The 18,275-nt window shown below is 66.3% G+C and overlaps 3 protein-coding genes across 4 annotated transcripts; 2 read left to right on the top strand and 1 right to left on the bottom strand.

The window, feature by feature from the left end:
* Positions 1–223: 223 nt before the first annotated feature.
* Positions 224–7,890, top strand: EFEMP2 (EGF containing fibulin extracellular matrix protein 2). The gene is made up of 12 exons (XM_031943631.1): positions 224–347; positions 621–691; positions 1,263–1,362; positions 1,695–1,743; positions 3,663–3,893; positions 5,076–5,198; positions 5,287–5,403; positions 5,495–5,744; positions 6,152–6,308; positions 6,614–6,906; positions 7,131–7,307; positions 7,806–7,890. The coding sequence occupies exons 2-12, from the start codon at positions 654–656 to the stop codon at positions 7,888–7,890; spliced, it is 1,620 nt and encodes a 539-aa protein (XP_031799491.1). The 5' UTR covers positions 224–347; positions 621–653.
* Positions 7,891–8,280: 390 nt separating this feature from the next.
* Positions 8,281–13,680, bottom strand: MUS81 (MUS81 structure-specific endonuclease subunit). Its single transcript, XM_031943633.1, has 16 exons — positions 13,363–13,680; positions 13,031–13,172; positions 12,573–12,637; positions 11,860–11,958; positions 11,715–11,783; positions 11,376–11,464; positions 11,128–11,277; positions 10,904–10,987; positions 10,478–10,599; positions 10,120–10,355; positions 9,929–10,013; positions 9,772–9,857; positions 9,583–9,687; positions 9,412–9,512; positions 8,525–8,574; positions 8,281–8,456 (listed from the first exon to the last, which is right to left on the bottom strand). The coding sequence occupies exons 1-16, from the start codon at positions 13,498–13,500 to the stop codon at positions 8,368–8,370; spliced, it is 1,710 nt and encodes a 569-aa protein (XP_031799493.1). The 5' UTR covers positions 13,501–13,680; the 3' UTR covers positions 8,281–8,367.
* A 2,540-nt stretch (positions 13,681–16,220) lies between these two features.
* Positions 16,221–18,272, top strand: CFL1 (cofilin 1). 2 transcript variants are annotated; one of them, XM_023506707.2, is made up of 4 exons: positions 16,221–16,605; positions 16,909–17,216; positions 17,345–17,421; positions 17,642–18,272. In XM_023506707.2, exons 2-4 carry the CDS (start codon positions 16,957–16,959, stop codon positions 17,752–17,754), a joined length of 450 nt encoding a protein of 149 aa, XP_023362475.1. In that variant the 5' UTR covers positions 16,221–16,605; positions 16,909–16,956; the 3' UTR covers positions 17,755–18,272. The 2 variants fall into 2 exon arrangements, with proteins under 2 accessions (XP_023362475.1, XP_031800071.1); XM_031944211.1 differs by having other exon boundaries at positions 16,221–16,439.
* The last annotated feature ends 3 nt before the right edge of the window (positions 18,273–18,275 follow it).

An 18,275-nucleotide genomic window follows, 5' to 3' on the forward strand; every position in this document is an offset into this window, starting at 1 on the left:
GCCCTGGGGGTCTCCAGGCTCTCCGGACCGCGGCGAGGGCTCCGGGAAGCTCAGAGAGCGGCGCCCGAAGGATCCCGGGAGGCGGGCGGCCCCCCCCGCCCCCCTCCGGCCTTGGCTCCGCAGCCCGGGCCCTGGGCGGGGCGGCCGCCGGGGGGCTCCTCGGGCGCGGGTCCCTCCCCCTGGCTCAGGCTCAGGAATCCGTGCGGTCCGGGCGGCTGGGGCGGGGCGGGGGCGGCCGCTTCCTGGGGCCGCTTGTCCAGGGAGCGGAGCCTCGCCAAGCCCACAGGCTCGGAGCAGCCCGGACCCCGGGGGCCGCGGGGGTGGGCTCGGGGTCGCCCCAGCCTCAAGTGAGTGCGGGGAGCGCGGGGGCGGGGGCCGGGACGGGCGGAAACTGCCGACTCAGCGCAATGGCCGAGGGGCGGGGGGAGGGGAGGGTCGGAAAGTTTGGGGGGGAGAAGATCAGCCCGGACGCCCCCGCCCCCGCCCTGGCGAGGAGCCCCCGGCCCTGGCGGACCCCAGACTGCGGGGGGAGGGGGGGGGGCCCTCGAGGCCCGGGCTGGGGGCCGCGGTGGGGGAGGGGAGGGCCAGCGGAGCTGACCGCAGGGGTCCTGTGCCTTCAGCTGCCAGGCCGAAGGCGAGGTCCGAGGGCAGAGATGCCACTGGGGACCAAGGTCAGCCACGCTTCCTTCGGGTGAGCCGGGGCAGCACAGCCTGGCGGGAGTCTGCTGGGGGAGGGGCCGCAACAGCTGGATGGGGGGAACAGCTGGCTGGGGGAGGGGAGCGGCGGGATGCAGCGGTCTCCGTCCGGGGGGGGGGGGCAGAACAGCTGGCACTGGGGGGGCCGGACCCTACAGGAGGAGCTGCTGGAGGAAGCCTGCTCCGAAGGGAGAACTGGGGGGGGGGGGCTGGGAATCGCCACCTCCAGAGCGCCCAGGAAAGCCCGGGGGCAGGAGTGTCAGCGGAGGGCGGCCCGGGGGCGGGGGCCCAGAAACGGCCACACAGGAGGGGGGAGGCCCAAGGGGAGGCTGGGGGCGCCAAGAAGCCCGGCCCCCCCCCCAGGGAGAGCCGCTGTCCGGGCCGGGGGAGTGAGGGGTGACGGGCGGGGGCCTGACCCTCCCCCGGGGGGAGCGAGTCCAGCTGAGGGGCCCCAGGGGGAGATTGGGGGGGTGCCCGGGACGAGGGCACTCAGGGCTTCAGGGCAGGGCTGACTGGGCCCCAAGGAGCCACAGGGGGCTGAGGCCGCTCTCCTCCCTTGTCCCCAGGATGCTTCCTCTTGTCTCCTTCCTCCGGGGGCAGCTGCTGTTGCTGCTCCTTCTGGGCACCGCGTCTCCCCAGGACCCCGAGGAGCCGGACAGCTACATGGTGGGACCCCGGAAACTGCCACGGGCCTGGGGGGTGGGGAGAAGCAGCAGGAAATGGGGGGCGGGGCCGGGGGAAAGAACCCCGGGGTCCTGAGGTGAAGGCAGAGTCAGGCCAGTCAGAGAGGCCCCCTCCCATCTCCCCGGGAAGCCCAAAGGTGGGGAGCTGAGGGAGTCCCAGGCTGGGGCCCCGGCGCCTCTCGGCTGTTCTGGCCTCACCCCCCGGTATCCCGGCCTGAGCCGAGGGTTCTTGGAGGATCCCTGAGCTTGTCTGGGTAAAGCTTGGGCCTCCCTGCCCCGTGACCCAGGCTTCTGGCTTCCCTTGTGCTGCTCTAGGAGTGTACGGACGGGTACGAGTGGGACGCAGAGAGTCAGCACTGTAAGGGTGAGTACCGGGGCGGGGAGGGACGACGAAGCCCCCCCACACCTGTGGGGGGGTTCCTGGCTCAGAGCCAAGGGCAGCCTCTGGGTGGGGGGGCTCCCCCATGTGCCTCTCGCTGCCTTTCTCCTCTGTCTCCTATGAACAAAGCCAATGGGAAGACACCTGGCGGGGTGGGGGTGGGGCTGCCAGAAGGGGCTTGGGTCTTGCTTTGGCGCAATCTTGGGGGCTCCTTTATCCAAGGGGGGTCACAGAGGGAGGGGCCTCTGGGCCCCCATCAGCCACAGCGAGCCCCTGGCGGCCTCTGGGCCCATTTCTTCGTCTGTGGCAGGGAACGCTAACCCTACTGACCCCCTGAGGTTGTTGGTGAACCTTAAAGCACCAAAACTAACCGGGATCGGAAATCCCCCCAAACCCCAGGGGGGGTAAAAGCCTGACCCAGACCCAAACAGTTATAGACAGACAGAGGGACAGACGGACGGATAGATGGACAGATGGATGAATGGATGAATGGATGAGTGAATGGATGGTGGGTGGATAAACAAAGACAGATGGAGACAGAGATATAATATGGCAGCCTGGGGGGGGGACATAGAGGCTACATCCAGAAGGCAAGTCCGTGGGGGACTAAGTCCAGGTCAAGGGTCACAGTAAGGAACCGAGAAGTGCCCCGATCCCCAAAGTATTTAGGAGGAAAACAAAGTCAGTGCAGGAGGGGGCTCTTGGGGGGTCCTAAGGGCGGGAGCAGCCCCCGCAGCAGCCAAGGTCCGGGAACATGAGCTGGGTCACTTGGCTCACGGGCAAGGTGCACAAAGGAGAAAAATAGGGGAAGAGGCCCAAGAGGCGGGTGGGAGCCAGCATAAGGGGGAGCCACCCAGTGTTTCTGATCAAGGTGAGTAGCGGTCCCTTAGAAACATGGCTGTCCGTGTGGAGGGTGGGTCAGGAGGGGGCAGCTGGGCCTGCAGTGGAGCAATGGCTGTGCCGAGGGAAGGGTGGCAGAGGGAGATGTTGGGGGTGGGATTGATCACGGTTAAATGATGGAAAAGGACAAGTTTGTAAAAGAGACAAAGGATGGGGATGAATTCGAGAAGTTTGGAGGAGGAACGAGATTCAGTGGGACGTGGGGACCAGCAGGCAGGTTAATGGGGGGATGGAGCTTGAAGATGCTTTTCCCTGGCCTTGAGGCTCACTGGCCCAGGGCTGGGTCAGGGCCCCTGGTCTGGGCTCCCAAAGCCAGCTGGTTTCTCAGGGGTTTGTAGCAGCTTTTCTGGTCCTTTCTGCACCAGAGGCTTCATGGTCCTGCAGGATGTCCCCTCCCAGCAGCCCCTGTAAGGTAATAGCCATTGCTGCCAGCTGGCTTCTCTGCCTCCGCCAACCTAGGCTGAGTCATGGCTGGGCACTGATAGCCCTCCCTTTGCCCCTGGGGTCACTGACCTCTCCCAGCATGAGGTCATTACTTGGGGTGGGGACGGTCAGTAGGGAATAGGTGGGGCTCTGTCTAGGACACAGGGCATTTGTGAAGAGGCCTGGAGTTCAAGGCTTTGGGGGAGGGTCCTCCCTTGTAGCCAGTCAATACTCAGGAAGGTGGGGCTCCGGCCTGGGGGCTCCCAGGATCCTGCCCCCATCTCTCCCCACGGGCCCCAAGAAGCTGGACCTGACCTCTCTCCTCCCCCTGCCTGCTGCTGTTAAGATTAGGATGAACCCAGTTTCCCCAGGGGCTGCTGGCTCGGGTCCCTGTGCTCACATCCCTGCCCAAGTTGTGACCACTCTGGGACCTCCGGGTTTCAAAGGGCCCATCATGTCCCCATCCCCTCCGAGAGGCAGCCATCTCCTGCCGTGGTTCCCCCAGGGGGCCGCCCCGCTTTGGGTGCTCTGCTTCCCGAGCCACCCCCTGCTCACAGTCTCCCGGGTCCCCCTGCCCCCAGATGTGAATGAGTGCGAGACCATCCCTGATGCCTGCAAGGGGGAGATGAAGTGCATCAACCACTACGGGGGCTACCTGTGCCTGCCTCGCTCAGCTGCTGTCATCAACGATGTCCACTCAGAGGGCGGCCCCCCTCCCCGGCCCAGGCCCCCCAGACCTCCGGCCCCCGGCCCGCCTCGCCCCAATCCCTGCCCACAGGGCTACGAGCCCGATGACCAGGACAACTGTGTGGGTGAGTGTGAGAGGGGCCACTTGGGACTTGGAAGGGGCCTCAAAGGGAGATATTCGGGATTGGGCCGTGGCGGGTTTGAGATGCTCAAGGGCTAACCCTCAGAGACATGGCTCCCACCGCTCTTTGGTTGTTGGGTATTTTTATTTTTTTAAAGCACTTTTAAAATTCTTTTTTCGTTCTAAATCCCTCCTTCCTCTTGCCGCCCCACCTGAGGCCAGAAACCCAGCTCACCCCATTGCCCTTTGCACAAGCCCCATGCTTCCTGTCCCCCGGCCATACAGAGGCGGCCCTCAGGGACCCCTCACAAAAGGGCCCACAGAAAGCGCTCCAGGCGTGAGGGGCTCAGTGCATTTCGGAGCCCTAAGCCATCGGAGCACTTCGGGCGCCCACTTGGGGGGGAGCCCTTTGGTGGCAAGCCGTTTCCCTTTCACTCGGGGTCTGGCCTCCCATTAGGCTTCCCATGACTGGTCAGGGAGAGCACACGTGGAGGGTGGGCCCCAGCAGCCCCCGTGGCCGAGACCACACTTGAGGGACCCGGGTGCCGAGGCTGCAGAAGTCTCTTCTGGGCAGCGTCTGCCTTCCCATCCCCTTCTCTGCTGCCTTTGTGGGGGCTCTGCTGGCCTTGGGGTTGCCAAGCTGTTCTCTACTGGCACTGCCAATTGCCTGGTGGGGCTATCTGACTCTGGATCCCCTCGGTACAAAGGGGCCGGCTCACTGGCCTCTGCTGCCCTGGAAAGGGCTCCTAGGCCCTAGAACATGACGTTAAGAAGTCAGTTTCCCGGTGGGGATCGCTCCTTTTGGGGGCAGGGGCACAAACACGCGGACTCGGAGCTGTGCATAGACCCTGCCCTTCAGCCCTGCCTGGCCCCCGGGAGCTTCCTGCGCCCGGCCCGAAGCCTCCTCCTACTGCCTGCCCCGGCATGGAAACGACCGAGGCCCAGAACTAAGGGCCACAAGGCCCTCGCCTGGTCCCTTTTCTGCCTCCATCATGTACAATCTGCAAGCAACAAGGGCACAAGAGGGCCCTTAGAACCGCTCGGAGGTGGCCCTCGTGGCCGGTGCGCCGGGAGCCGTGTCTCAGGGGCTTGGGAGGGACCCCGGTCCGGGAAGGGGCTCAGCCGGGGAGGGCCGGCGTCTCCCTGTGCGGACAGCCCGTCTCTGACCTACGTTTCTGAGTTCCAGACATCGACGAGTGTGATCTCGATCTCCACGACTGCCGTCCCAGCCAAGAGTGCCACAATCTCCCCGGCTCGTTCCATTGCTCCTGCCCCGATGGCTACAGAAAGATGGGCTCCGAGTGTGTGGGTAAGGGGGACGCCACTCCCTGCCCGGGCCCCTGCCCCCAAAGGCGGGCTCAGCCGCCCTCCGCAACGCCTGCCCTCTGATCCCCCAGACATCGACGAGTGTCGCTACCGCTACTGCCAGCACCGCTGCGTCAACGTTCCCGGCTCCTTCACCTGCCAGTGTGAGCCCGGCTTCCAGCTGGGGCCCAACAACCGCTCCTGCGTAGGTGAGACCCTCAGCGGGAGGGGCCGGGAGGCCGGGGTGGGCGGCCCGAGGGCTCCCCCCCCCACCCAGGGCCTGACCTCTCCTGCCTCCAGATGTCAACGAATGCGAGATGGGCGCCCCCTGCGAGCAGCGCTGCTTCAACTCCTATGGGACCTTCCTGTGCCGCTGCAACCAAGGCTACGAGCTGCATCGCGATGGCTTCTCCTGCAATGGTGACTGGCCCCCACTGCCCCCGGGGAGGCGCTACACAGGGCCCGGCCTGCTGGGCTCCGGACTCAGGGCCATGGGAAGTGGGAGAACCAGAGAGCGTCAGGGCCGGAGTGGAACCGAGAACACAGAGCGGCAGGGCTGGGAGGGCCCTTAGAACTCTTAGAACACAGGACGTTAGGGCCAGGAAAACCACAGAGCTCCAGGGCCGGGAGGACCACAGAGCGCCAGGGCCGGGAGGACCACAGAGCGCCAGGGCCGGGAGGACTTTAGAACACCAAGAGTGGATAGGAGGGCCTCTGGAAGATGCCAGGAATGTGAGGTGGGGGAGACCATAGAACATGGAACAGGAGAACCTCGAACAGGGAATGTCAGAGCAGGAAAGATGTCAGAGTCTGGCCTCTTCTGTCAATTAACAAAACGAGGGCAGAGCCCCAGTGAAAGGGGGCCGTTCGTCCGGTCTGGCAGTAGCTCCCAGAAGGCGGCCCGGCCCGGTGCTGGGCGAAGGAGCCGTGGCTTTGCTCCTGCCCAGCTCCATTCAGGAGGGGGAGGCGTCTGGTGGAGCGCCTGGAGCCCCCCCCTCTCCAGGTGGGCCAGGCCCTGTGGGTCAGGGAGGTCCCAGTCGCCCGGCCCTTGGATCTCCAAGCTCTTGGGAAGTCTTCGCGGTCCGCCAATGACCGAGGCGACCTGCAGTGCCAGGCTCCGCTCCCCACCTCCTGGGCTTAGCCAACTGAAAAGGAGGATGGAGAAAAGGAGGATGGGGAGCTCGGGGCAGCCTTCAGGGGGGAAATCTGGGAGACAGGCCTTTGCTCTGGGCCTGCTCCCTGTCCCGTTCCCTCCACCTCAGCCCCAAAGGAGTCTGCTCCGCCTCCTCTGACTCCTAGTCCAGCAGTCCCTCCCCTGCCTCCCCAAGTCCAGCAGTCCCTCCCCTGCCTCCCCAAGTCCAGCAGCCCCTGCCTCCCCCAGACTCTCCCAACTTCCCTCCCCCCATTTCCATCCCCCAGACATTGGAATCAGACCCCCCACCCCTCTCCAGTATCACTTCCAACGGCGGCCTTCTCCTCCCCCCCAAGGATCAACTCTGGGCCCGCCTCTCCAAGGGTCTGCTGGGCTGGGACAGTGGGGCCTTTGGGGGCACACGCCCGGCTCCCAGGCCCCTATTTTTCCCCCCGGCAACTCGGCGGGTGTGGGCCCAGGCACCCAAGTCTCGAAGGCAGGGCTCGCTTCCACGGGGCTTCGCTGGGGAACCAACCCCTCCAACCCCTAGTCAGGTGTCCACAAGTGGTCGGCGGGCCTAGTACCTTCCCTTGGTGGGTCCCATGTGCCCAGGGGGCAGGAGAGTGGCCCGCCCCCGTCCGAGTCGGGGTGACCGGGCACAGTGCCAGCTAGGTGGCCAAGGGCCCCAGCTCCAGGGGCCAGTGGCAGAGCGGGGGGGACGCAGCAGGTGGGCCTCCAACCTCCTGGGCTTGGGGGGGGTGGGGGAGGTGGCCTGGCCTGACCCCCGGCTCCCCGGCCCTCCAGCCGTTGCCTCTGCCCAGCGTCCGACCCCCGGTGCCGGGGCGCCCTGTCCATGTCCACCTTCGGCATCACCTCGGAGCGCAGTGTCCCTGCGGACGTGTTCCAGATCCAGGCCACCTCCGTTTACCCCGGGGCCTACAATGCCTTCCAGATCCGCAGCCCCAGGGAGACTTCAATCAGGCAGGATGGGGGGGCAGCAGTGCCCGTTTCCAGGAGGGCCGGAGGGCCCCCCTGTGGTTCTCCCCTCTGAGAACTCGGGGAATGCTGGCTGTGGGGGGACGGGCACAAGCCCCGACCCGGGGGCAGGACACCCGTCAGTGAGCAGCTCGAGACCCCCAGTGGGAGCCCGAGCACTTCAGGTCATCTTGCCCACTGGGCCCAGAGATAAGTCTTGAAGGACGAGGGGATTCCAGGAGGGTGAGGAGGAGGAAAGACCAGGGGAGTTCTTGGGAGAAGCCCTTTCCAGCCCTCCTTGGGATGAGCAACAGGCCGGGGCCTTCCCCCCCTCTGCCCCAGCACTGAGGGGGGCCGCAGGTCAGAGGGGAAGCCTGAGGCCGAGGTGCTGGAGGGAGCCCTAGAATGGCTCACAAGCCCTGAGACGGGGTGGGGCTGGGGGGGCAGGGGTCCCTAGGGCTCTCCCCCTCCCAAATCCAAAAGCGCGGTTTGCTGGTTCTTGTGACCCGTGACAGGCCCTCGCGAGTACGTGCTGGATTTGGAGATGGTCACCATGAACTCCCTCATGGCTCGGGCCGCTCATTGCTGAGGCTCCCAGGTTTTGGGGGGCCCTTGCCCCTAGGGGCCTGGGGGGGCACCTTAAACCATCGAGCCCGTTCAGGAAGAGAAAAAAATCAATAAAAAGAGAAAAACACGAGCAGATGGAGGGGCTGCGGGGCCCGTGGGGGGAGCGCGCAGACCAAAGAGGGAAGGGAGTGCGGCCGAGGCGCCTGGCAGCTGACGGCCTCCTGGTCCTGGCCCGGCCCCCTCAGCTGCCCCCAAGCACCGGCCACGCCAAGGGGCGCCCCAACTGTTGGTGCCCTTGTGGGCCTGGAGAAGCGTCTGACCCCTGGCTCCCCAACCCTCCAGCCGGTGCCTCTGCCCACCAACCCAACACGGGAAACCCGGTCCCCCCCCCCACCCTGCAGACTCCACACCCTGGAGGTCTGAGATGTTTATTAAATGTGAACATTTGTGGTCCCATCCCCACCCAGTGCCCCGGCCCCGCGCCGCGTCTCCTCAGGGCTCAGGGCAGAGGTCCAGGGGTACAATAAAGCTGGCACAGGGTCCGACTCAGGGCTGGGCCCAGGTTCCTGCAAGGCAAGGGAGGGAGGGGCAGAGGGCCCCCCCCCGGGTCCCCACCCCCCCTCCAGCCCCTCACCCTGCAGGGCCCCGGGCGGGCTCAGGCCCCCTGTCCTGGGGGCTGGCGCAGGCGTCATAGGCGGCCAGGAGGCTGAGTGCAAGACGGGACAGTCAGTCTTTGGGAAGCGGCGGGGACGTGCCATAGCCCCCTCCCCCAAGGGCCGCCATTTTCCCGTGCAAGGCTGGCGTGCTAAGGGGCGGGCTCGCCCATCCCTGGGCCCAGGGCTCTCAGCCTAGTGAGGGAGACCCCGCCAGCAAACCAAGCTGTGGTTCTCTGCGCCGAGTCTCTCCTCCCTTTCCCGTCACACTGCCCTCCCGCCCTCCCACCGCTGGAAGCCTCCCAGACCGTTCCCCACCCTCCCCAGTCCTGCACGGCTCCCATGGTGACCGATCGGCTGCCAGACCCGGGGGTCGGCCCTCCTCCTGCCCGTCTGACCACGCCTCCTCGGCTCCTAGGCCTCCCCATTCACCCCAACCTGGCTGGGCTCCCCAGGACCCCATCCCGGGCCCTCTCCTACACTCCCTTTAAGGGAAGAGACACACCCTGAAGCAGCAGCTCAGCTCTCCAAGTTACCCAGGCCCAGCGACCTCATCTTTCCCAAACCTCCTTCTGGATCTCCCAGGGCCCCCGCCAGCCCTGGCCCCAGATCCTTTCGCCCCTGCCTGCAGCAGCTCCTTCTGACCGCCCCCCCCACCCCCAGCCATCCCTCCAAAAGCCGACGCCCCTCCCTCAGGCAGAAGAAATGAGGGCCTACGTTCTCCAGCCCGCTGATATCAGTACAACAGTTTTCATTCTGCACGGGGCTTTTCCCAGCCCTGGGGTCCCTTTGCCGATGGGCAGATGGGTGTCAGGCTGGGAAGCCTCCCCGCCCTGCCCCCTGGGACGGATGGCCCGGGCCCCGCCAGGTGGTGGGGGAGGGGCGCCTGCCTTGGCGGGGCTGGTCTTCCCAGCAGGGCGGCGGCCTTCTCCCCGCTCATGCCCCGGACCTGCATCAGCTGCCGGGCAAACACCTCCCTCACGGACTGGGCCTGGCCGGGAGGGAAAGGGGTCAGGAGGAAGCCCCTGAGATGCCGGGGGCGGGGGGCAGGGGAGGGCCACCTTGTTCTTCATGGCCCTGTCATTGAAGGTGCTGAAGGCAAAGAGGGAGCAGGGCGGGGTCTGGGCCCCAGGGTCTCCCTCGTCCCCCCAGGGCCGGCAGCAAATCTGCCCTGGAAAAAGACAAGGCCCGGCTGCTTGCATGCACCATCCCCGGCCCCCCTCCCCCCCCAACCCCACAGGGTGCCTTACCTCGGACCTGCCCAGGGCCAGTGGGGAGGGCCAGGAGGCGTGACTCCCTTGGGCCCCGTGCGCTTCACAAAGAAGCCGTCGATCACCTGAGGGGGGCAGAGGTCAGAGGTGGGAGGGGAGGGCCTGCCAGGGCTCCCGGGGCCGCCCCCCAGCTCACCTGTGTTTGTGCAGCAGGGTGCCTCCAGGCTGAGGGTTGTGGGGGCCGGGTCCTCCCACCGGTAAACCCTTGGCTGAGCCCCGGCCTTCCAGGCGGAACGGGGGGGACTGGCATCAAGCCCAGGGCCCCTGCCCCCCCCACTCCGGCCCCCAGAGCTTTCCCTGGCACCTCCCCCAGGCCGAGCAGGGTTAGGAAGCCTGCCCGAGAGCCCGTGGCCGAGCCCGACGAGAGTGGGATTCGAACCCAGCCCAAGGAGACCTGAGGCTAAATCCAGGGTGGAAGGGACCCAGGGACAAGTCGAGGGGTGTTCGTGCCCGAGGGCCCCGTACCTTCTGCTCCCGGAAGCGCCCGTCGGTGATGCTGCCACACAGGTCATCCAGACGCTTCCTCTCCACCACGTGGTCCAGGACCAGCTCAGCAGGCCGGGCTGGGGGCAGGAGCTGGGTTGGCTCTGCCCGCCTCCCCCCTGCTGTACACCCCCTGGTGCAGCCCCCCCGCCTCTCCCCCACCCCCTGTGCAGTCCCCCCGTGTAGCTCTCCCCCGCCTTACTTGGGTCTCTTGGCCTGGTCTCCTGAGCCACCCAAACAAAGTCCCCAACGTGCAGCTTCCGGACATCATGGGGGACCCCCAGGTGCTGCAGCTCCCTCAGAATGTCAGGTCGACGGCTGCCCCTGTGGGTACAAAGGGGGGGCATGAGCACACGCTCTCCCCTTGGTTTAGGAGTATAAGAGCTGGGGAAAGGGGGGGCCTTAGGACAGGGGGTGTCAGAACCAAGGAGAGGGGCCTTAGGACAGGGGGTGTCAGAGCCAGGGAGAAGGGCCTTAGAACAGGGGGTGTCAGAAATGGGGGGGGCTTAGAGCCTGAGGAACACAACCAATGCTTGGTAAACAGTGGAGTCTATGCCCCCCCACGCAGCACTTGGCACTCCCTGGCACAGCCTCCCTCCCGGTTCTGCCTCCGCCCCCTCCCTCTCACCCTGTGGTCTCGCTGACATCCACACACAAGAGGATCCTGTACTCCCCTGGCCGCAGCTCGAGGGGCAGCTCCGGAGCCCGGGCTCTGTGGGAACAGAGGCGCCTGTGAGGGGGTGCCCGGGCCGCCACACCCTTCCCTGGGGCGCTGAGGGGGTCAGGGAGGAGTTCCGGGAAGAGGACGGCTGTCCGGCCCAGAAGGCAAGGGGCCAAGGACCTGGCACTCACAGCCGAGCCAGCGCTTCCTGGGGCCCGTGCTCTGCCTCCCTGCAGGGGGACTGGGCGGATCTCGGCCGGAGGCTGGCAGGCGGCTCTTCTGGAGCTTCGGCTTCTGCCAGCTCCCGGGACAGCTCCAGGCCCGCGGGGGTCAACGAGTACCTGCGGAGGGCAGAAGAGCCGGGGGAGGAGGCGGCCCCTGGTGCACCGGGCCTGAGCCCTCCGAGGGTCACAGCGGCAAATGGAGCCCCGGGCCTTACCTGGCTGGCCACTGGCAGCTCTGGATGAGGTTTCTGTGAAGAAGAGCGCGCAGGGCCGGCCATGGCTCGCCGCGGCCACTCGGGAGCCCCTGACCAGACAGAGGGCAGGCGTGAGAGGCAGAAGCAGCAAGGGCCTCAAACCAGAGTCGGGAGGAGCAGGGGAGGGCCCTGGGCCGGGGCAGTGATTCTCCTGTCTCTCAGGAGGCCCCCTCCCCGCCCCCAGATTGGTTCCACGACAGAGATGCTGCTCACTGTGCTGACCACTCCAGCTCCCGGCCCAAAGGCCAAGGCGAGCCTCCCATCAGGCCTCTTGGGGAACCCGCCACCCCTAGCTCTTACCCTGGGGGCTTCCTGCTCACACCTCTGCAGCAGCTCCTCCTTGCTCAGGGACCCAGGGCTTTCAGGATCCTGAAGAAAGGGGCAGAGGGAGGGTCAGGGCCCCCAGGGACAGCCTGCCCCCCCCCCACACCCACCCCAGGCTCACCAGTTGCTCCCTGTAGAGAATCAGCAGCACCGCCCGAGCGGCCGAGTGCCGGGGAGGCCTGTAGCTGCTGCGGCCGCCGGCCTTGGGCCGGCCTGGTCCCTGCAACAGTCAGAAAGGGCGTCCTTGCCCCAGGCGTCCACCCCGCCCCACCTCGGTCCTGCCTTACGCCAGAGGACCCCGACTCACAAAGCTCCGTCTCCCCAAGGGGGGGTCACCCCTGAGCCTCAGGAGCTTTGCTGGCCTTGTCCCAGACCGCACGCTCTCCCTGTGTACACCCGGCTCGGTGCCCTCGTGGCCCCAACCTCTCACCTGAGCTCCCCCACGGCCCCCTCCTGGTCGTCCTGATCTCTTTCCCTGCCCGCCAGCGCCACATCCCCCCACCGGCCCCCTCCCCAGGGCCCCCAGCCCAGGGCTCCCGCCCAGCTCCCCTGGATGATGGTCTTCCAGACCCCAGCCTCCGCGCCCCCCAACCAGAGCTGCCTCTCCTGCCTTGTAGCACCTTCCCTCCAGCGTCCTCTATGACCCATGACAGGCCCCTCTCTGCGCCCCCGCCTGCGCCCCTTCCTACCCCTCCTCAGGACCTGAGCTTCTTCCCAAACTCAGCTGGTGGGGGCCCTGAAGCAAAGGATCCCTGCCCCCCCAAGTGCTGAAGAAGTGCCAGCTGTAAGGGCGGGCAGCCCAGGGCCCCAGCCAGCTTTGGGGGGCCTCCTCACCGGCTCCTCCGGGGGTCTCCTCAACTCTCCTGGGGGGAACCCCGGGTCCGGCGGCTGGCTGAGGCCTGGAGGAAGAACCCTGGCCTCAGGGGGGGTGCAGTGGGGGAGGGAGGCTGGGGGGTGCGGTGGGGGAGGTGCGGTGGGGGTGGGGGAGGGAGGCTGGGGGGTGCGGTGGGGGAGGGAGGCTGGGGGGTGCGGTGGGGGAGGTGCGGTGGGGGAGGGAGGCTGGGGGGGGTGCGGTGGGGGAGGTGCGGTGGGGGAGGGAGGCGCAGGGGATACACCTTTGGAAACCAGGTAGAGCTGCCCCACGTCTGGACTCTAAGGAGCGCTCCGGGGGACCCAGCCCAGCATGGACCCCTGAGGGCCTGGCCTGGGAGCCCCCAGCCCTCACCGTCCCTCCCGCCCAAGGCTCCCGGGGTCCATGCGGAGGGCGGTCCTCGCCAGAGCCCGCTGCTTACCCGGCTCCGCCGGGCCGGCCGCCCGGTGCTGCTCCAGCCGCCGGTCCAGCATCCGGCACAGGGCATCCCCGAAGTGCTGCAGGATCTTGGCTTCCTTGCCGCTCCTCAGGGGCAGGGGGTACCGCAGCAGGGAGCGCAAGGCCTGCAGGGCCACGGGCTGGATCGGCGGGGGCCCCGAATCTGCCCCGGGGGCTCCCCGAAACCCCGGGGTTGTGGGAGCCCCCACTTTCCCAGACCACGCGCCCCGCCCCCTTCCTTGTCCGCCCCGCCCCCCTGCGCAGAGGCCGCTGGCCCCGCCCCGGCCCCGCCCATCGCCCCTCCCCCCGGCCCACCTTCTGGTAGACGAAGCGCGTCCGCAGGCCCCGATCCGCCGCCTCGTCCCGCCATTCGCGGAGCCACCGCACGAAAAGCGGGTTGGCACAGGCGGGCAGGGGCCGCTTCCGGCCCAGGCGGGGCGCGGTCGCGGCCATGACCCAGCCCGGGCCCAGGCCGTCCGGAGCGGACTGGGGGCGGCGCACGTGACCCCGAGGCCCCGCCCTGGCTGTGCGGGGGTTGGGGGTGTGACTACTCCCCCGGCCCAGGAATAGCGGCTTCTGAACAAAGGCTCTCCCCCCGCCCCCCCCGCCCCCGGCAGTCAGTATTTGGGCTCTTCCTACCGGGGAACCCGAGAGTCAAGGCCCCGCCTCTTCCGCCTTCTGGCACAAGGAAAAAGGAAGGAGCGAGCGGTGTCGTGTGGGGGTGGGGAAAATGGCCACAGCGTCTCCTGTGGTCGGAGGGCAGAAAAAGCCGCTCTGACCTTCCGTGGGTTCTACACCGAGCGGGATCGGCCTGGGCATCTGCAGGAAGGGTTGGAGCCTCCAGGGGGCGTGCAGAAGGGACCGGAGCTTGGGGGAGAAAACCTGGACAATTCACAAAGGGGACTGAATCCCCCAAGACCCGCAGAGGGGACTCCCTCCCTGATGGTGTGCGGAGGGAACTGGCTAAAGCCCGGGAGAGCTGCGAAGGGGACCCGATAGAGCCGGGGGCGGGGAGGCGGTGATTCTGGAGAGAGCCCGGGGGGTCTGCAAAAGAGACCCGATAGAGCCGGGGGCGGGGGGTGTAATATTGCATAGAACCCGGGAAATGCGCAGAGGGGACTGGAAAATGTCCAGAGAAGGCCGTATAGTCCCCGGGAAATGTCGAGAGAGCGACAGAACCTGGGGAATCCGCAGAGGAAACTCCCTGGGTAGAGCCCGGGGTGTATGCCGAGAGAGGAGCGGGGCAGGAAAGGCCGCCAAGGTCTGGTGGATGGGTGCGGGGGAAGCAGAGCCGCGGCCAGGCCAGCTGGCCCCCTCCCCGCCCCCACCCTCAGCCGAGGGCCCCTCCCCAACCACACGCCAGCCTTCGGCCCGACCTCCCGCAGTTTCCAAATAAGGCTCAGTTTCCATATAAGGCGCGGTGAACGAGCATTCTCGCTGGCTCCGCCCCCTCCCGGCTCTTGCCCTAATAAGGCGATCTGGGGCATCCCGAAGCTGCGGGCCAGCGGGTGGGGGGGCTGGTCTCCATGGCGACCGCGAGCCTCGCGCCCCCTCCCCTCCCACGGGGAAGGCTCGGGGCCCGCCTCCCCAGCCACAGCGCCACTCTCCTTGGCCGCTTCGAGTCGCGGGCTCTGTCCTAGCTGGAAGTAGGCGGGGAGAGTTGCCGCGAGGGCGGGGGCGACCTTGCTTTGGCCTTGCCTTGGCTTTGAGGTTTGCGTCCGCCGGATGCCCGAGACAAATCTCTGCCTCTGTTTGGGCCTCAGTTTTGCCATCTGTAAAAGGGGGGGCCGTTTCCTCCGCTAACAGTCCTGCAAACCTCGGCCATCGGCGTAAATGAGGCGGGGCCACACCCCCTGCCGCTTCCCCCCACCCCCACACCACGGTAGCCCCGTCCGCCGTAGTGCGCCCCTAGGCCTCGGGCTGGCCGGGTTTGCGGAGTTGCCGCCCCTCGAAAAAGGGCTTCGCGTGGAAGCCCACGTTCCTGGGCTTGTGGTTTCTTCTCTGCCTCAGTTTCTCCGTCTGCCGTATATGGAGGCCATTCTGGGCCTCTGCTTTCCTCTCTGTAAAATGGGACCTGGAGCTGCGACAAGGACCTGGACTCCGGTCTGCCGTCCCGGAGCCCGAGCAGCGATCGGCAGGGCACCGAAGGCCGAGACTCCGACCAATGGGGGAGCGCTCCCGGCGCTTCTGGCCCCGCCCCTCTCCGCAGGGGCTGAACGCCCGAGCTAGACCCGCAGTGGAGGAGAAGGGGAGACTCCACTTCCCGGCGTGCCCCGGGGCGGCGCAGCGCGACGGAACTCCATTTCCCGTCGGCCCCGTCCCCGAAGCGCCGGAAGCTCGCCCCGCCTCTCATTGTGCGGCTCCTACTAAACGGAAGGGGCCGGGAGAGGCCGCGTTCAGTCGGCTCCAGGCAGCGGCGGCGAAGGAGCGACTCCCTCCTCTCCTGTGGCCCTCGTTTCCTCCCTCACCCTCCCTCCCTCGCTCGCTCGCTCCTTTCCGGAACCATGGTGAGCGCGGGCCAGAGAGCTCCGCGGGGGACCGGCGCCCGGGAGCGGGGGTGGTGTAGGCGGTGCAGCGGGCGGGGCGGTGTCCTCATCCTCCTTTCCATCCTCCCCTCCATCCTCTCCATCCCTTCCCCTCCCCCTCCTGGGGCGCCGCGGGCGAGACCGGCAGCGATGGAGGGGCTGGCTCGCGCGCCAGGCGGATGGCCGGGCGGGCGCGCGCGCGCCGGCGGGCCCCCTCTCCCTGCGCGCGCTCGTCTGACGTTGACGGTTGTTGGGCGAAGCGGCCACGCGCGCGACCCTCCCCAACCGTTAAGTGGCGCTCGGAAAGGGGGGGGTTAGTGGCGCGCGCGGCCCCTGTACCCGGGGGCGTCGCGCATGCGCGTTCCTTCCCCAGCTGAAGCGAAGTGAGGGACAGTTGGGGAGGGGAGGGAGAGAAGGGAGGGGGCGCACTCACGCTGGGCCTTGAGCACGCGGCCCGGCAGCTGGAAGGAGGGCGGGGTGTCGGCATTTCAAGACCACCCCAGGCCGAGGGGGGACCTCCAAGGCCAAGGCCTGGGCCCAGTTTGGGGAAGTGGGTCCGGAAGGGGGTAGTCCCCGCCCGACGTGCCCTCCCCTTCCTGAATGGTTGCTGAGCTCGTCTTCCTCCAGTAGGCTCCTTCCCCTCGAACTCAGGAAGCAGCAGCCTGGCTGCTGAAAGCCTGCCCCCTCCCCCAAGGGAGGGCCGCTAGCGCAGGACCCCCGTGGAGCCCCACAATCCACGTGGTCCCAGCCTGGAGAGGCCGCGATCTTGTCCCTCTGGGGAGTAGGCGTCCTCGGATTCAGTGACCTCTAGGCCAGGCTTTCCGTCAGCCCCCAATCTGCGGCTCCTCGAGGCAGCAGCTGCTCCTGGTACCAGAGAAAGGCGGGCTTGGCCCCTGGGTTCTTGGGGTCCCGAATCCAAACTGGATTTGCAGCTGGCCAGGCCAGGTCAGGGCCTCCTCGCCCCGGAGGGAGCCCGGGAGTCTCGGTCACCAAGGAAGCCTTACTAGATGGTCTGCCCCATTCTGTGTTTGAGGTACTAGGGTTAGGGAGAAAGCAGCAGCTAAGGCTTGGGAGAGAGGCAGGCCTGGGTATACAAGAGACTTTGGAGAGCGTTTAGTTTTTGCTTTGGGGCAAAAGTCATTTGGCCTCTGTTTATGCTTTTGTAAAATGGGACCCAGCTATTTCCTCTGTTAAGAATATCAAATGAGAAAACACTGGAAGTATTCTTCTGACTACTCCCCTTTGTTACTGAGCCACTGGCTTGTTCTCTGAGTCTGGTGGGACGGGCTCCGGGAAGGGCCTCCCATCTCCCTCACTGGGCTCTCCGTGCCCACAGGCCTCCGGGGTCGCAGTGTCAGATGGAGTGATTAAGGTGTTCAACGACATGAAAGTTCGCAAGTCCTCCACACCCGAGGAGGTGAAGAAGCGCAAGAAGGCCGTGTTGTTCTGCCTGAGCGAGGACAAGAAGAACATTGTGCTGGAAGAGGGCAAGGAGATCCTCGTGGGTGACGTGGGGGAGACCGTGGACGACCCCTATACCACCTTTGTCAAGATGCTCCCAGACAAGGACTGCCGCTATGCCCTCTATGATGCTACCTACGAGACCAAGGAGAGCAAGAAGGAGGACCTCGTGTTCATCTTCTGGTGAGTCTGGGGGGGTGCTGATCCCCTGGAGAGGCCGGGCTCGCAGGGCTTACTTTATCCTATGGGGGCGGGCCCAGAGCCCCTTGGCTGGCATCCCCCAGCTTGCTAACTCTCATCTTTCCTCCCAGGGCCCCCGAGTGTGCCCCCCTCAAGAGCAAAATGATCTACGCGAGCTCCAAGGACGCCATCAAGAAGAAACTGACAGGTGTGTGTGCGTGTGCGCGTGTGTGAGAGATGGCATTTCCAATAGCGTAACCCTCTTTGGCGCGCAAGGCCGAATTTTGTTGGGTCTGAAGAACTGGGTGAGGAGCCTGACTGACTGGTGGGACCTTCGAAGCTCGGGGTTGGGTTTTTATCTGTAAAGCGGGGGTGGGTCTAAGCCTTCCTTGGTTCTGAACCCCCCCTCCCCCAATTCCTTCTCACAGGGATCAAACACGAATTACAAGCCAACTGTTACGAGGAAGTGAAGGACCGCTGTACCCTGGCCGAGAAACTGGGGGGCAATGCCGTGATTTCCCTGGAGGGGAAGCCCTTGTGAGTCTCCCACCTCCGGCTCCCCTGCTGGGGCTGGCCAAGCCCAGCGGGAGAGCAGGCTGCCCCCTTCCTGCCAGACCCGAGGGGCTGGGGGGATCCCAGCAGGGGCAGGGCAATCCCTTCACCCATTTGCCAAACCGCCCCCCGACCCCTGACCTCCCCCACTTCACCCCAGTGGCTCTGGCCTTCCCAAACCGCCTTTGATCTTCTCATTCCTCTTGAGTTGTAGCAGACCAAGCCCCTCCCGGACGCCCAGATGGGGGGGAGGCCAGTATTTTTTTTAACTGATGCCCCCAGTTTTCCCCCTTCCCCGGTGCTGCCAACTTCTAACTGCAATAGTGGCTTTGTGCTTGTTGTTTAGTTTTGTGTATAAATGGAATGTTGTGGAGACCCCCTCCCCCCACACAGCCGGCTCCCCTCCCCCCAGTTACTCATGTGGCCAGTATAAAGGAAAGTTACAGCGCCAGTAAAAAGGAAAGTTCAATTAAAAAAAAAGACAAATAAATAAAAAGGTGAGCTGCTTCG

This window comes from Sarcophilus harrisii, chromosome 6 (genome assembly GCF_902635505.1).
Source record: "Sarcophilus harrisii chromosome 6, mSarHar1.11, whole genome shotgun sequence".
Taxonomy (NCBI): Eukaryota; Metazoa; Chordata; class Mammalia; order Dasyuromorphia; family Dasyuridae; genus Sarcophilus; species Sarcophilus harrisii.

Coding starts and splice junctions, on each gene's coding strand:
- MUS81 (XM_031943633.1), bottom strand. CDS start 13,500: ATGGCCGCGACCGCGCCCCGCCTGGGCCGGAAGCGGCCCCTGCCCGCC. Junction 11,465..11,714: donor GTGAGCAGGAAGCCCCCAGG/GTAAGAGCTAGG, acceptor CTGTCTGGTCAG/GGGCTCCCGAGTGGCCGCGG. Junction 9,688..9,771: donor TGGCCCTGGGCAGGTCCGAG/GTAAGGCACCCT, acceptor TTTCCAGGGCAG/ATTTGCTGCCGGCCCTGGGG.
- CFL1 (XM_023506707.2), top strand. CDS start 16,957: ATGAAAGTTCGCAAGTCCTCCACACCCGAGGAGGTGAAGAAGCGCAAG. Junction 17,217..17,344: donor GACCTCGTGTTCATCTTCTG/GTGAGTCTGGGG, acceptor CTTTCCTCCCAG/GGCCCCCGAGTGTGCCCCCC. Junction 17,422..17,641: donor CATCAAGAAGAAACTGACAG/GTGTGTGTGCGT, acceptor TCCTTCTCACAG/GGATCAAACACGAATTACAA.
- EFEMP2 (XM_031943631.1), top strand. CDS start 654: ATGCCACTGGGGACCAAGGTCAGCCACGCTTCCTTCGG. Junction 3,894..5,075: donor TGACCAGGACAACTGTGTGG/GTGAGTGTGAGA, acceptor TCTGAGTTCCAG/ACATCGACGAGTGTGATCTC. Junction 6,907..7,130: donor ACAAGTGGTCGGCGGGCCTA/GTACCTTCCCTT, acceptor CCGGCCCTCCAG/CCGTTGCCTCTGCCCAGCGT.